At 35.7% G+C, this 18,483-nt stretch overlaps 1 protein-coding gene across 1 annotated transcript in view; it reads right to left on the reverse strand.

Moving 5' to 3' along the window:
* The window catches only part of SH3RF2 (SH3 domain containing ring finger 2), a 311,164-nt gene that overhangs the window by 143,716 nt on the left and 148,965 nt on the right, over nt 1-18,483 (reverse strand). The window contains exons 2-4 of the mRNA XM_053719846.1: nt 16,345-16,614; nt 6,341-6,436; nt 3,074-3,394 (exon numbers count right to left, since the gene is read on the reverse strand). Of these exons, the coding sequence (XP_053575821.1) occupies nt 3,074-3,394; nt 6,341-6,436; nt 16,345-16,614 (687 nt within the window). The remainder of the gene's footprint in view (nt 1-3,073; nt 3,395-6,340; nt 6,437-16,344; nt 16,615-18,483) is intronic.

Raw genomic sequence — 18,483 nt, forward strand, 5'->3', positions numbered from 1 at the left:
CTCCACCTGACTCCCCCTATTTTTATCTGTGCTCCATCTGACTCCCCCTATCTCTATCTGTGCTCCAACTGACTCCCCCTATCTCTGTCTGTGCTCAATTTGACTCCCCCTAGCTCTATATGTGCTCCATCTTACTCCCTCTATCTCTATCTGTGCTCCAACTGACTCCCTCTATCTCTATCTGTGCTCCATCTGAATCCCCCTATTTTTATCTGTGCTCCATCTGAATCACCCTATTTTTATATATGCTCCATCTGACTACCCCATCTCTATCTGTGCTCCAACTGACTCCCCCTATTTTATATGCGCTCCATAAGACTCCCCCTATCTCTATCTGTGCTCCCTCTGACTCCCTCTATCTCTATCTGGGCTCCAACTGACTCTCCCTATCTCTATCTGTGCTCCATCTGACTCCTTCTATTTTTATCTTTGTTCCATCCGACTCCCCCTATTTTTATCTGTGCTCCATCTGACTCCCCCTATCTCTATCTGTGCTCCATCTAACTCCCCCTATCTCTATCTGTGCTCCATCTGACTTCCTCTATCTCTATCTATGCTCCATCTGACTATCTCTATCTGTGCTCCATCTGACTCTATCTTTAAAAGGCATAGGTGTAAATTCCAATTTTTCTGATCCCTTTTATTGTTTGTTTTTTTGCTCCTGAACCATCTCCAGCTATCCCACTGTGACTACCTCATCTACACCTGTGCGCCATCTGTCTCCCCCAATCTCCATCTGTGCTTCAACTGACTCCCCCTATCTCCATCTGTGCACTATCTGTCTCACCTATATCCATCTGTGCCCCATCCATCTCACCCTATCTCCATCTGTGATCCAACCGACTCCGCTATCTCTATCTGTGCTCCATCTGAGCCCCCTATCTCCATCTGTGCTTCAACGGACTCCTCCTATCTTTATCTGTGCTCCATCTGACCCCCCATCTCCATCTGTGCTTCAGCTGACTCCACCTATCTTTATCTGTGCTCCATCTGATCCCCCCATCTCCATCTGTGCTCCAACTGACTTCCCCTATCTCCATCTGTGCTCCAACTGACTCCCTGTATCTTTATCTGTGCTCCAACTGACTCCCCGTATCTTTATCTGTGCTCCATCAGACTCTACCTATCTCTATCTGTGCTCCATCTGACTCCCCCTAGCTCTATCTATGATCCATCTGACCCCCCTATTTATATCTGTGCTCCATGACTGCCCTTTTTTAACTGTGCTCCATCTGGCTCCCTCCTATCTCTATCTGTGCTCCATCTGACTCCCCCTATCTCTATCTGTGCTCCATCTGACTCCCCCTATCTCTATCTGTGCTCCATCTTACTCCCCTATCTCTATCTATGCTCCATCTGACTCCCCCTATCTCTATCTGTGCTCCATCTGCCTGTGCAATGATAAATGCTGACAGCGTATCCGTATGTGCGTATGTGCAGCGGACATAAGCTGCTATATCGGATCATGTCTTGGAATCCAGGCTTATATCTGTGCATAGACAAGAGCAGTACATAGTTACTAGTTATAAATTTATCATCTTTTTTTTTACCAAGTATTTGCATATAAATACATTTATTTTCCATATGCTTTATTATTTATAAACCCATAATATAAAAAAAAGGGAAAAGAATATATTACAATGTTGTAATTATAAAGTAAATTCTCATTTCAGCTGTTTATGGTAAAACACATTGATTATCTGTTTATTTGATTTGTGAACTTCATTACAATGACACTGTTAAACCTCAGTAACAGTAATTCAGACTCAAGAAAAAACAGAGAATTACATTTTAAAGTGATGCATTTTATATTGGACCATTTCATATTTAAAGGCAAGTTTTTAAGAGTTTCCTCTTTTTCCTCAAGTATTGTTCCAGACTTAGAACTTTGATTTTGATTAATACAATTGATGATTCTTTCCTACTCTTGGACCCATAATTTGTGCCATTACACAATTGTCAGTTGCTGATATTATTGTAAAGCAGATTGTGAATTTGGGATGCAATGGTGATCCCATAGAAAATTTTAGGAAAAATGTCAACAACAATAATCTATTCAATTGTCTCAGAGCACATCAATCATCTTTTATTAAAAAGAAAAAAAAATATAAAAATACAAGCTATCTGAAATTATTTTCTCGGACTTGCCCTGGGACAATATACCACACTATGGTGCTTATGTACAGCACATGGTTGCATTGTTGCATACTACGTCTTCATTCGGTTTTAAAGGGATACTAAACCCAATTTTTTTTTTCATGATTCAGATAGAACATGCAATTTTAAGCAACTTTCCAATTTACTCCTATTATCAATTTTTATTTGTTCTATTGGTATCTTTATTAGAAAAAGCAGGAATGTAGGCTTAGCAGCTGGCCCGTTTTTGGTTCAGAACCCTGGATAGCGCTTGCTGATTGGTGGCTGGATTTAGGGCTCAGTATCTCTTTAAATAAAAACTACTTCTCCCCTGCAACAAATCCATGCATAAGGTAAATACATAGATTGCTTTTCATCTCTGTAAATGGCTTATTCCTATACTTTATGGGAAACTCTGTTACATATGTATCTAGGAATGTGGTACTTTTTAAAAAACATTTCTAAAACCCAATGTGGCTCTCATGTAGAAAGGAAAGATATAACTGTGCTATATGATTGCAAAATAAAATGCTAAGACCATTATTAAAAACATATACAGTAGTATCACAGTAAGATAAAGGGGTCAATTTATCAAGCCCCGTACGGAGCTTGATGCCCCTTGTATCCGGCGAGCCTTCATAACTTGTCCGCCTGCTCTGAGGTGGCGGACAGAAATCAACCTGAATCGAATACAATCGGGTTGATTGACACCCCCTGCTAGTGGTCGTTTGGCCACAAATCTGCAGGGGCTGCATTGCACAAGAACTGCTGGTACAATGATAAATGCGTATGCTGTCGGCATTTATCGATGTGCAGCGGACATGATACGCTACATTGTATAATGTCCGCTCACACATTAATAAATTGACCCCACAGTGTTACTTTGGCTATTTTAACCTGCAGAAATACATTTCATGCAAAAAGTAGTCTATCTTACCTGAATTTGTGAACCGGGTAAAATATCTGCTTTTTCAATGACAGTTGGATTACTGGAACTGATGAGAATAGGGGTGCTGATTTCTGGAGTCTGTCGGCTTCCTGGAGAATGAACCATCTTATTGAATGTATTCAGGGCATTTGTAATCAAGAATTGCCTGGGACTTTTTCTTCTTCCTTCGGGCATCCTGCTCAATGTCGCAGATTCAGAAGATTTAGCATTTGACGGTAACCTCTTTAGTGTAAAAGAGCTACTGCTTAGACTGTTTCTTTTGATTTTGCTTTTGTTTGTTTCCAGTAGTTGCTTTGCGGCATGGTTCGGCTACAAAATATAAGAAATTTCATATGTAGTTGATATTTTTTCACAAATAATTTCTATCAGGTGTTTTTTTAAATTAAATAATTGACAGTTTTGGCGAAATTTCCAATGTTGACATTTGAACTGCAGAAGAAATATTTCCCTTGATATTTCTTTTGCTATTTGAATATTTCTCTAGGAACTATGTTAAAATTCAAATACTAAACGTAACATTTCAACATTTGAATACTGATTTCACAACACCAGCTTTGACCATTTCTTTTGACATTCCAATGCTATTTTCAATAAAGGGAAAATTAATTAAATATGGACTGTTTGGCAAAAATTTGCCAATTATTATTTTGAATGAACAAATGTGCTCAAAATGAATCGTTTTTAACAAAAGCTCTGAAATATTTGGCCATCCATAATCATATGCACACTAAGGGCTAAAGTACAAGTGGAGCACTAAATTATCACGCGCCCGCAAATGGGAAAATGTGCCTGTTTGCTGCCATGTAATCATAAACCAGCCAATAGCGCTCCTAAAATTAACCAGATATTAGATAGGCATTGTAATTTTTTTATTAAAAAAAGCAGATTTTCTTTTTAATAAAAAAATAAAAAAAATGCACTAGGCAGTTTTGGGGCTTTAAAGTTGGTGGGAGTTGGGTGTTGGGGAAAAAAGCGACACTGAAAAGTGCCTTTACATTGCGGTCTACGGGAACTGTGTGCTCTCATAGAACACAATGTAAATATATATGTATTCATATACATATATTTAAAAATGCTGCCCATTGCTGCGCTACTTACCTCCTTCACTGCGCAAGGTTCTTACACCGTCTCTGACAAAATCAGAATGAGGCTCCCATAGGAGCCTATGGAAGTACGCTCTTGTGATTTACTTATAATACCAGCGCACATTATCGTGCGCTGGTGTTACAAAGTTGAGCACTAATATCGCTTGCACGTAAGCGATATTTAGTGCTCCACTTGTAATCTAGGCCTAAATATTTGAGTTTTGATAATTAATCAATGAATATACAAGTTCGTTTTTGATATATTAGCCTTTTTTAGCATTTAAAAGGTAAACAGAACAGTCTACGCTTGTAGAACGACAATTTCCAGATCTTAAATACTTATACTTACTAATAATATATAAAAACATTGCATTTCTAGAGCAAGCGATCCATTTTTTTTTGTATGGCTGCTCTTATGTTTCAGCATAAATCTATTTATAACCGTATCAAACCTCTACAGTTGATAAAAATTGCTTCTAGCTTTTACAAAACATTACTACTAATGGTGTAAACAAATATTTCGTATTACAAACTGTGATATTTTAATATTAATCTTTTCTGATGCTGCGGTCAACAATGTTATATTTACAATAAGTTCACCTTAACAGGTAGCAAAATTATTATCCATCATGATTTAAAAATATATAAAATTGACTTTGTTCTGTTAATATTCTTTGGTGAAGGGTATAGCTAGATATACTCAATTGCATGCAGGTATCTTAAAGTGAAGGTCAACTTTGATGAATAAAAGCCCGGTTTTTAAAAATACTATTAAAAATGGGCACTTTCATTTATCAAAGTTTATAAAGCAGCCGTTTTGTTTAAAAAAAACGTACCTCTTTCCACTTCAGATTCGGAGCAGCTTCCCCTGCACGCAGATCCTCTCTTCATACGGCAGCAATGTCAGCTTCCTCCAATAACGGCTCCCCCCCAGAGCAAACATTGCCTGAGGCCATGTCGTGATTGGAGGGAGCCGGATTAGTCATTGCTGAAGTTTTTAAACAAAATGGCTGCTTTGTAAACTTTGATGAATGAAAGTGCCCCTGTTTTTAATAGTATTTTTAAAAAACGTGCTTTCATTCATCAAAGTTTACCTTCACTTTAAGCATTTATATGGCAACAGTGTTTTCAATATTATACACTGTTGCCATCTAGTGTTTAAAAGTGTATAACTTTGTTAAGAACATTGTTGAAAACTCTGCTGCAATTACAGTACTTGACGTGCTTGCATCAGAGAATATCAATAAATACTCTTCCGCAAAGGATACCAAGAGAACAAAGTAAAATAGGTAATGCAAGTAAATAAAAAAAAAATTTCATGCTCTAAATGATTAAAGGACCCCTAAACACAGTAGAACAGCATAATCTATATATGCATAACAAAAGACAATGCAAAATGTTATAGTTAGCTACATGTTCCTTCCCACTGCACCATGACAGCCATCCATCAGCCAATCACAAAATGCATATACGTATATTCTGTGTATCTTGCACATGCTTAGTAGGAGCTGGTGCTTCAGAAAGGGTGCATATAAAAAGACTGTACACATTTAGATAACAGAAGCAAATTGGAAAGTTGTTTAAAATTGTGCGCTCTATCTGAATCAGAAAAGCTTAAAGGGACACTGAGCCCAATTTTTTTCTTTCGTGATTCAGATAGAGCATGCAATTTTAAGCAACTTTCTAATTTACTCCTATTATCAATTTTTCTTCGTTCTCTTGCTATCTTTATTTTAAAATGAAAGCATCTAAGCTTTTTTATTAGTCAATGACCCTGGACAGCACTTTTTTATTGGTGGATGAATTTATCCACCAATCAGCAAGAACAACCCAGGTTGCTCCCCAAAAATAGGCCGGCATCTAAACTTACATTCTTGCATTTCAAATAAAGATACCAAGAGAATGAAGAAAATTTGATAATAGGAGTAAATTAGAAAGTTGCTTAAAATTTCATGCTCTATCTCTATTCTTAATTCTATTCTATATCTTTAATTTTGACTTTAGTGTCCCTTTAATATTGACATTATCCTACTTTGAAAATAAAAATGCTTTGAAAATAATATATTAATATATTATTTATCAGTTCTAATATAATGTAATCAACTCACAGCAAATGCAGAAAGAGAATAAGTTTTAAATCATTACAAATATTTTGTTCTTTTTTTCATACCTCTACAAACAGGAGAGGGAAAATGCCCACTTGATCTCCTAATTTGCCCTCTGCCCAATTTTCATCCACTCTCCGAATCACACTGATGATGTCATCCTGTAAGACACAAAGCAGGTTGTAACATGCGTAAACATAAGTTATTTTGGATACTGACCTAATTATATTTAGAACAGAAACACATTTATGGTAATTTTGATTTTACGAGTATACAGGGCTTGTCATTGCTCAGAGACATTTCAATTTATGACCAGCATCACTGTTTAAATTATAGGTATTTAATCTACTAAACCTTAGATAAACATAGTCTATATGGGTGAACTTTCTATAATAAGCCGAACAATGATGCTTTATTTGGTGGGGCAGATAGCTGATCTGTTGACAATGAATAGATGGAAAATCCCTCAGATACCTGTGCTGTAAAATACCCCATAAAGTTCAATAAAAAAAAACAAAAAAAACTTTTTTACATTTTTTTATTTTAAGCTTTAAAACTTTATGGGTCATAAAAGTCTTAACAGAAATGTATTGTATTATTGTTCATTTTCTTGTATAAAACTACTTGTTAAACCCATGCAAAGGGATTTTAACACATTTAAAGTCAGCCCCAGAACAAAAATGCTTTAATGGGAGCTAGCTGAACACATCTGTTGGGCCAATGACAAGAGGCATTTTTGGGTAGCCAACCATTATTAACTTGCTCTCAGTAGTGCACTGCTGCTCCAGAGGCTACCTAGGTATGATTATTAAAAAATCAGGCAACAAATATGATTAATGTTTAAAATAATTTGTATGGGTAAAAACATATCTTATCCTTCAAACTGCAGCTTACTTGCTATTATGTAAGACAAATAAATATTTGGCTTATATTTATAATTTATTTTTTAAAAAAATATGTTTATTTTTTATTGAGTTCTATCTAATACTTAACATACCAGACATGCTGATAAACAAGTATGCACATATATTTTCCATATACATATTGCATGTAGAATAACTATGTTGACAGTAATATGTTTCTAGAAAGAAAGAGTTACAAATATTATGTGCTAGGCTGGTAAATGCCCTGACTACAAAAAAGCCTGTTTTAAAGATCCAAGGTCACAGGTTCAAATCCCGGCAGGGCAGACTCAGTCCTTCATCCTTCCGAGGTCGATAAAATGAGTACGATTAAATTGGGTAATAATAACAACTATTACTATTCAGCTGTTGATTTGGTTAATTCCGAGAGCAAGTGCTTTGAGTCCCACTTGGAGAAAGGCGCTATATAAATACTAGTTATTATTTTAATTTATTTAATTGATTAGGCAATTATGTGTATATTTAGGGATAGTTATTTAATGCCCTTTATTTCTAGTATGAAGAATATATACTGCACCAGTCCATATCATTGTTAACTGTGTGACATAAAGGAATTCTACTAAGTAGTGCCATTGATTTGGTAAAAGACAAAATAGCAAAATGCTGATAATGAACTAAATACAATTATGGTTGTAAATTGTCTTATGTGGGATTAGCAACAAAAACATTTAAAACCTATGCAATCACCAGTTGTTACTGCTAGACATAAATGTGTCAAATGTTGGTAGCATGAAAACCTGGTACTATAAACATTCTTACAGCTCAAAATACATAACATTGCAACAATATTGCTGTAACTATAAAAAGGAAATCTATAGTATTTAATACAGGATTTATTACATAAAGGATTGTCTATACTTGTTTTGCCCATGGAACAACATTCCACAATGACAGTAAAGTAACAAACTATAATTTTAGAATAATCTGTTATTGGTTTTTGAAGTATATATTAAAAGCAAAGGTGATTAATTTAAATTTTAATTAATCTCTATAAAATATTTTTTGTAAATCTTGCAGACTTGTCAAGAGATTCAAATTCCATGGTAATGTAGTCATTTAATATGTAACTATAACTCATTATAATTATTATTCTGGTCCAGATTGTAAATTTAAGAAAAAGCAAGTTTGATGTATTGGATCGTTCAACAGCTGCCACAACATTTTTATCTGGACCAGATTCAATATTGTTTGATTCAATATCTTCAAACCTTTTTACAATGAAAGTTCCATACATTGTTGGACTTGTGAGATTTTATGCTTGTTCCTTTTAAAAATAGGACAATAAATACCATATTTTAATCATGCACGCATGATATATACAGTATATATATATATATATATATATATATATATATATATATATATATATATACACAGTTGTATGCAAAAGTTTAGGCACCCCTGACAATTTCCATGATTTTCATTTATAGCTAATTAGGTGTTTGGATCAGCAATTTAATTTTGATCAAATAACTGAAGGACACAGTAATATTTCAGTAGTGAAATTAGGTTTATTGGATTAACAGAAAATGTGCAATATGTATCCAAACGAAATTAGACAGGTGCATAAATTTGGGCACCCTTGTTGTTTTGTTGATTTGAAAACCTGTAACTACCTAGCACTGATTAATTGGAACACACAATTGGTTTGGTGAGCCCATTAAGCCTTGAACTTCATAGACAGGTGCATCCAATAATGAGAAGAGGTATTTAAGGTGGTCAATTGCAAGTTGTTGTTCTCTTTGACTCTCCTCTGAAGAGTGGCAACATGGGGGCCTCAAAACAACTCTCAAATGACCTGAAAACAAAGATTGTTCAACATTATGGTTTAGGGGAAGGCTACAAAAAGCTATTGCAGAGAAATAAGCTGTCAGTGTCCACTGTGAGGAACATATTGCAGAAATGGAAGACCACAGGCACAGTTCTTGTTAAGGCCAGACGTGGCAGGCCAAGTAAAATATTTTATTATTATCAGTTATTTGTAGAGTGCCAACAGATTCTGCGGCGCTATAAACAAAGTGGGAGTACAGCAAAACAATTATAGGGATCAAATGGGTAGAGGGCCCTGCTAAGGGGGTTCAGGGGATAGCAATGGAGGAGTGGAACTGGTATAAAGTAAGGTTAGCATAGGTTGTATGCATCCCTGAACAGTGGAGTCTTTAGGGAGCACTTGAAGCTTTCAAAACTAAGGGAGAGTCTTGTGGGGTGAGGCAGAGAGTTCCACAAAATTGGAGCCAGTCTGGAGAAGTCCTGTAAACGGGAGTGCGATGAGGCAACAAGAGAGGAGGAGAGTAGGAGGTCATGAGCAGAGCGAAGGGGACGGGAGGGAGAGTATCTGGAGACAAGGTCTGAGATATGGGGGGAGCAGTGCAGTTGAGGGCTTTGTATGTCAGAGTGAGAATTTTGTGTTTGATCCTAGAGGCAAGAGGAAGCCAGTGAAGGGATTGGCAGAGAGGTGTAGCAGATGAAGAGCGACGTGTAAGGAAGATGAGTCTGGCAGAGGTATTCATTATGGATTGTAAAGGAGCTAGGCGGCAGGTGGGGAGACCAGAGAGGACAGAGTTGCAGTAATTGAGGCGGGAAAAAATGAGAGAGTGGATTAAAATCTTAGTTGTGTCTTGTGTAAGGAAATGTCTAATTTTAGAGATATTGTTAAGGTGGAAGCAGCAGGCTTTAGCCAAGGACTGAATGTGAGGAGTGAAAGAAAGATGTGAATCAAATGTGACCCGAGATATCAGACATGCGGGGTAGGGGTAATGATGGAGTTATCGACATTTATAGAGAGATTGGGGGTGGAGATTTAGCTTGAGGTAGTGAGAGGACAATATAAAAAGTAGAATGTTCAAAGTGCCAATGGCAAGGTAAAGTGTGACAAGTAAAATTATTTATTACAAATAAATAAAATAAAATAAGTGGATCCACATGACAACAGAATAAAAACAATAAATGTATAAATTGGCTAAAATCAATGGTGTTAGACCATCTGATATGGAATACAGGTATAGACAATGTAGAACAATGTATTGTGTTCGAGTGTAGACGTATTGGGCCAATAAATGGTGTTGACCAATAAATTTGTGAAAACCCACAATGGGGAAGAATAATACACGTGCTAGCAGTGCATAATCGTTCAAAAATTCAAAAGATATAAGTGAAAAAATAAAAAAGTAAAAAAATGAAAAATTTAAAAAACTTGAAAAAACTTGAAAAATTAGAAAAATTAATCCATTAGAAAATGACCAATTCAGGCGCATTATCCAACTATTTTAGTAGTGAGAGGACATCCAGGAAGAGATGTGAGAAAGACAGTTAGTGACACGGGTTAGCAAGGAAGGAGATAGGTCTGGTGCAGAGAAGTAGATTTGGGAGTCGTCGGCATACAAATGATATTGGAAACCGTGGGACTTTATTAGGGAACCTAGTGATGACGTGTAGATTGAGAAGAGAAGGGGACCGAGCCTTGCGGTACGCCGACAGAAAGTGGTGACGGAGCAGAGGAGGCCCCAGAGAAGGCTACACTAAAGGTACGGTTTGACAGGTAGAAAGAGAGCCATGAAAGGGCTTTGTCACAGATGCCGAAGGATTGGAGGGTTTGGCGCAAAATAGGGTGGTCAACAGTGTCAAAGGCTGCGGACAGATCAAGGAGGATAAGCAGAGAGAAGTGGCCTTTTGATTTTGCTGTAAGTAGGTCATTGGTACTGAGAATCTTGTTAAAGTTGAGGGTCGCATGGATTCCACTCAATATCAGTAGATACTTGAGAATAATGTTGAGGAATCAGTCATGAAGTTGAAGTTACACCGGGGCTGGATATCTCAACAAGACAACTACCCAAAACACTGCTCAAAATCTACTCTGGCATTTATGCAGAGGAACAAGTACAATGTTCTGGAATGGTCATCCCAGTCCCCAGACCTGAATATCTTTGAAAATCTGTGGGGTGATTTGAAACGGGCTGTCCATGCTCGGCAACCATCAAACCTAACTGAACTGGAGATGTTTTGCAAGGAGGAATGGTCAAAAATACCTTCATCCAGAATCCAGACACTCATTACAGGTTATAGGAAGCGTCTAGAGGCTTATTTCTCCTAAATGAGGCTCTACTAAATATTGATGCAATATTTCTGTTGGGGTGCCCAAATTTCTGCACCTGTCTAATTTCGTTTGGATGCATATTGCACATGTTCTGTTAATCCAATAAACCTCATTTCACTAATTATTTATAAATGAAAATTATAGAAATTGTCAGGGGTTTCTAAACTTTTGTATACAACTATACAATATACACAGTATATATATGTTATTATTATGGCATTAATGTATATTTTTGTCATCACATTTCATAGGTTGTATATGCAGAGAATGATGTGTGTGTATTGTGGATGCTGTGTGTAGTGACAATAAGAGTGCCCTGTGTGCAGTGAGGGTGTTGTGTGTATAGTGACAGTGAGGGTGGTCTGTTTACAGTGAGGGTGTTGTGATGTGTAGTATCAGTGAGGGGGAAGTGTGAGCTGTTACAATGACTATGAGAGTGGTGTGTCACTGCCTTGATAAACCCCCAGCATTGTAGTTATGGTCTCTGTGTGCCTCTGAAAATTGCATGGGGAGTGCTATGAGGATGGGTGTCATCTTTATTTATGCTCGGGATTACTTTTATGCTAAAAGTGTTGCTGGTTAGTTACAATGTGTATACAGGGTTGCAGGAGATTTAAATTGTAGGGGATAAAGTCACTGTGCGTTAGATGCCTATAAGTGAGAGTTAAGTGTGCTTAATGTAAAGGCTCCTGTAAACTTACATTTTATCTACAATGCAGTCATTAGGCTGCAGATACAACATGGGGACAGTAAAATAAGGTGCACAGGAAGTAAAAACAGTTGCCATATTTACATCCTTCATGTAGCAATTTTGGTTGTGAAAAATTATGTGAAAACACTACTGATTTCCTCAACTTTTTATTTTCAACTAAGCATATACAAACTAATGCTCCTTTAAAGATTAATCTATCTCTAATAAGTGTTCACTTCCTGCCATCAAGCAAGGAAAAGCACATACTGCAGAATAAAATGTATTTTCATGTCAAATTTCCATAAAGTTTGGTATAGCAGTTGTTGCCTTAGGGTTTTACTAATCATTTCCCTATTGCTTAATACTGAAAAGTACCTCTTTCAACACTTAATAACAACAAATATACTCAAGCAATTTACTTCAAATTAGCTTTTTGAGATGTTAATGTTTAATAGAAATGCATGTTTGTGAGCAGCCATTTTCTAGGGATAAATGCTGACTTGCTGGTTTACAAGACTTGCCATGCACGCTGGCAAGTGGGCTATGGGCTAGATTATGAGTGGAGAGCTATGTATCACTCCCGCTCGCGCGTTAACTCTGCTAGTAAGCTTTTTGTGGACGCTGGGTAACACTTGTATCACAAGTTGAAAGTAAAAGGTTTTTGCTTGCGTGCTAGCCTGACACACACAAAAAGCCGAACTTCGAATATCGCGATCGTGTTAACTTATTCCCCCATAAAAATCAATGGAGCGCAAAAAGTGAAAAAACAACAATACCCTACTAGCGCGCAAACCTGATTGCATTTTCTCACGTGCGTTAACCCAAAATAAAAATATTAATATTTCACATTACAATGTTCTTCACATATTCATAAATACAAATTTCAATATATATTTATTTATATAAAGGAATATCTATTTACAAATACTTAAAACATATTCACATATGTGAAGCACATTGGAATGTGAAGTATTTACAGCAAAGTTAAACACTTAATTAAATATGAATATTGCATAAATATGCTTTTACATGTTTTCATCTACTTAACAGTAAAGGGCTCCAATGCATTTATATATATGTATTTATATCTGTATATAGGTCTATAAATACATATATAAATACATAAATACACATGTACACACACACACATAAATATATATATATAAATTTAGACATATATATGTTTATGTATGTATCTCATTGTTAAAATCCTTTGCACACCTTTTTTTTATAACACCTGAGACTTCATATCTTTGAGTCCTAATAAGTTTGTTATGCAATTTTTTAAAATTATTATTGTAACTGTACTTTTAATGTACTTTGAGGTCGCACTATCCTGACACATATTAAATTCAATTGCTCTCAAGCGGTCGCGTTTACTTTCAACTTGTAATATTCGCGCTACTTCCGACGTGCACAAGCAGCCGTGATTAACCCGATATCACTTGCGGGCAACTCTTAGCACGCCACTTGTAATCTGGCCCTATTTTTGATTGTAGCAGTGCTTTCTGTTATATGGAGTATACTTTGTGAAGTGCCTCAGGTCTGGGATTTTTGGAGGATGCAGTTGATTGATCATACTTGGCAATATCCCCTTAAGGAGAGATTTCAAAGTAACTCAGTTGGACATTTTCCATAAGATATATATATATATATATATATATATATATACTATTTTTTCATTGTATACTATTTATATTTTACTATATAGAATATACTATGAGGCCTATTTAACAATACGCTCTCTGTATTCAGCATTGCACCAGCAGCTCACAAGAGCTGCTGGTGCAATGCCGCCCCCTGCAGACTCGTAGCCAATCAGCCGCCAGCAGGGGGTGTCAATCAACCCGATCATACTCGATCAGGTTGAATTGTGGCGATTCCTGTCCGCCTCATCAGAGCAGGTGGACAGGGTTATAAAGCAGCGGCCTTTAGACCGCAGCTTCATAAGTGGTGTTTCTGGCGAGCCTGGAGGCTCACCAGAAACATGGGCCCTCAAGCTCCGTACGGAGGGCCCTTAATCATCCTTTAATTGCTAGTTTGCATTATCAAATTGGACGGCCTCAATTAGCTATATACATTTTTAATATACATATTACATATAAGGTCTGATTCCCTCCCATGCATTAATCTGGCCCACCATTCATCCATGTGGAATCTTGCATGAGATTGAAGTGTTTTGTAGTATTTTGGTTTGAAAACAGCAATAGGATTCTTCAAGAAGCTACAGTGTAATGGTGTGAAACTGTGAGGGGAAGAAAGTAAAACATAGGAAAGAGACACTTAGAGGAAGTTCTAAATATGCATCTGTCTGTGTCTTTAAAAAAAAAAAACAAGAACAAAAAATAGATTTAGATTTGCATTACATAGACAGATTTTGACACTTGCTCAGGGCAAAGCAATAGCATAAATTATAGCTAACACATTGCTCATTTGTGTCTTTATATATAAGTACAGTACATTTTCTATGCTTCAGATTATAGTTTATTTAAAATCTGTTCATTGGTATTCCAAGTGGAACATTTTCTATTATGTCCTTTCAGGTAAGATGATACTTAATATAGAACAATAAATAAAATATGTGCAGTGCCTGTGTACATCATTGTTTCTCTAAATAGAATGTACCTACATACATACATATATGAGACATTAATGGCTGTGTGTTTAGTTATTTTGAGGGGACAGCAAATTTACACTGTTAAACAGGCTGTACCCTCACTACTTTACATTGTTATACAGGCTGTACACTCACTACTTTACACTGTTAAACAGGCTGTACACTCACTACTTTACATTGTAATACAGGCTGTACACTCACTACTTTACATTGTTATACAGGCTGTACACTCACTACTTTACATTGTTATACAGGCTGTACACTCACTACTTTACACTGTTAAACAGGCTGTACACTCACTACTTTACATTGTTATACAGGCTGTACACTCACTACTTTACACTGTTAAACAGGCTGTACACTCACTACTTTACATTGTTATACAGGCTGTACACTCACTACTTTACATTGTTATACAGGCTGTACACTCACTACTTTACACTGTTATACAGGCTGTACACTCACTACTTTACATTGTAGCAAAGTGTCATTTCTTCAGTGTTGTCACATGAAAAGATATAAAATATTTACAAAAAAAAATGTGAGGGGTGTACTCCCTTTTGTGGGATACTGTACATATGTATAGAAATACATGCATATCTATTTATATACATACATATATTTATACATGTGCTCCTATGGATCCCCATATAAAAGCACTTTTGGCCCTTTTTTCTTACACCTGACATTTCATATCTTTGAGTCCTTATAACTTTTCCTTGCAAGTCACGGTAATCATTGTAATATGGGCAACATTTAACTTGTGCACAAACAGCAATAAAAAAAAAACATGTGCAAATGATAGCACGCCACTCGTAATCTAGTCCATAGCGTTTCTAATGCTAATACTGCAGTATTGAAAGTTTCAGTATAGGTGGCAACAAAATAAAGATAAAGCAGGTGTTTGTAAACAATTGAATAAACTCTGGCAGGTGAAATAAATCATTAGGAATACATTAAAAGAGCAGAAGATGTTACAGTACACAACCACTTTAAAGAAAAGAGAGGGTACACAGATTAATGTGCAAACAGTCATATTTGCCATGCTGCTTTATAAGTTAAAAGTGGCATGAAACCAAAAATGTATTTCATGATTCAGATACAGCATACAAATTTAAATAACTTTGTAAATGTACTTCTTTTATTAGTTTTGCTTTACTATCTTGGTATCCTTTACTAAAAAGGAGCAGTGTACTACTGGGAGCTAGCTGAACACATATGAGAATGATGAGAGGTGCACCAACCAATCAGCAGCTAGCTCCCAGCTTCTGAGCTTGCCTTGGTATTCTTTTTATCAAAGGATGCCAAGAGAACAAAGCACAATTGATAATAGAAGCAAATTGTTATGGTCTATCTGAATCATGAAAGTAAACATTTGTGTTTCCTGTCCTTTTAATAATTCATCCTCCTCATTTGTTCATCTACTAAACACGTCTTACAGCTGATTTTGAAAGGTATTTCTTTGTAAATGTATTTTGTGATGACAGATATCAATTTAAGGGCAGCGGTTTGCTAATATAAAATGTTTAACATTAGTTGAGAAATGACACCACATATACTGCTAGATTGTAAGCTCATATGCACAGAGCATTAATACTGCTGGATAATATGCATTGTTGTGTTGTCACATTTATTATAAACCCTTGTTTCATGTTACAGAATATGAGAAATGCATAACAATATAAATAACAGCATTTAGAATAGCACTGCATGGTTTTGGTTCTATGACAAATACACTATAATACCTTTACAAACTTCAGGCAGGCCTTATTTTCTCCCCTGTCTTTGTCCTTAAGCTCGAAGTTGTACAATGCCCTGCAGAGTGCAGGGGGCTCTTGAAGTTGACATAGAATTTTCACAGAACTGGCAGGAAAGATACCGTTACTCCCATTTAATTCACCATAAAACCATTTTTCATCTAGTTGCCTCCGTAACACGATAATGTCTCCTTTATTGAAAGTCAGGTCACTGGGTGCATAGCCTTTGTAGTTGGTTAGGGCTTTGGCACATGGCACCTAAGATGAAAACAATAAGATTGTTATCTTTATTATAAATGCCTAGTATGAGGTTTTTAACCATTTCATTGTTCAGTTAGTATATTCAGTAAGAGGCAAACTATGGTTTGTGATTAAAGTAAGCAAGTACATTTTAAACATAATTAAATAGCCAAGTCTATTTTGGTCTAAAATTAGAAATATTTCTTAAAGGAATTTTGCGTTCAAGGGTTTTCTGTCATATATTTCTGTCATACATGATTATATAGAAGTATTGATATATACAGATTTATATAGGAATATCTATTCCTAAATGCATAGAACATATTCTGCTATGTGCTGAACATTGGAATGTGAAAGATTTACAGTTAATACACAGTATAACACTATTACATACGAATATTGCATAAATATGCTTTTCCATGTTTTCATCTATTTAACTGCAAAGGGCTCCAATGCACACACACACACACATATATATATATAAATATATATATATATATATATATATATATATATGTATACATATGTATTTATGTGCATATACAGTATGTCTGTAAATACATACTGTATATACACATATAAATACATAAATACGTATATACACAAAAAAAACAAATACATATGAACACATATATATATATTTAGACATGTACTGTATATGTATGTATCTCAATGTTAAAGCCTTTTGCCTGTTTTGATTTTCTTTCTAATACCTGAGACCTGATATCTTTGAGCGCTTTTTACTTTTGTGTGCAATTTTTTTGAATAATTCTTATTAGATTGTGTTATTATAAGTTTAAGTGTACTTTGTAATGTAATTTCAATGTGTTTTGTGTGACTTTTTTTGTTTTGCGAAAGAGTTAACTAGAGCTAAAAAGTTGTGCTAACCTGACGTGTGTTAACTTTAATTGAGCTCAACTTGTAATACGAACGGAAAACCCGTTGTGCACAAATAGCCGCGATAAACCCCTTATAGCTCATGTGTAACTGTTAGCGCACCACTAGTAATCTTGCCCTTTATGGTTGTAAGTAATATAAAATGCTTATTTATGCATAGCAAAACAACTTTAGCTCTGAAACTTGTGTCTCCCAGTCCTGTAAAATGGACATCCTGATTAAAATCCAGATTGGCTCCAAATTTATGGTGGAAAAGGCTTCAGCAATAAGCCCAAGGGAGTGTAAAAATCTGCTCAAGTAGTGGCGTTCTTCATTTATTTATTTATTTTCTACACTATTTCAATGAAACTTAAACATAAAATACTTAACACATACATAGCCACCCACAAATATCTATCTACACACCCACACCTTTGACTCCACAGTACTGTCCCTTGTCATATACCATATGTCTATAATCCTGCCACAAAACCTTTTTAAACATATGTTTCCTAAGTTTTAAGTCTAAATATATCCATAGCATTGTGTTTTGTTATGCATATGATATTTGTTTACTTCTAGCATCAAAAAGATCTATTTTAAAGTGGAATTTTGGATTGTGCATGAGGGGAACATTTAACTCAGCAGTTGTCATAGGAGCACACAGAGCGTAGTAATAGCACTCTCTTCAATATTCATTAAAAGTATAGGACAAGCTACAAAAAGTATAGGGTAAGCTATAAAAGTATAGGGTAAGCTATAAAAGTATAGGGCAAGCTAAAAAATAATATGGTTAACATTTTAACCATATACTTGTAATACCATATTGTGTGTCATTCTATGCACAAGGTTGTGTACAAAATAACTTACTTTGTGATTGCTTGTAATCTTGCCCTCAATCCTTTTTTTATGTATGATAACATTTTTAGCTGTTTTTTTTAAATACTTAGCAGCATAGTAACATAGTAAAAGAGGTTGAAAAAAAGACAGAAGTCCATCAAGTTCCTATAT

Source organism: Bombina bombina, chromosome 6, assembly GCF_027579735.1.
Source record: "Bombina bombina isolate aBomBom1 chromosome 6, aBomBom1.pri, whole genome shotgun sequence".
In the NCBI taxonomy this organism is placed as follows: domain Eukaryota; kingdom Metazoa; phylum Chordata; class Amphibia; order Anura; family Bombinatoridae; genus Bombina; species Bombina bombina.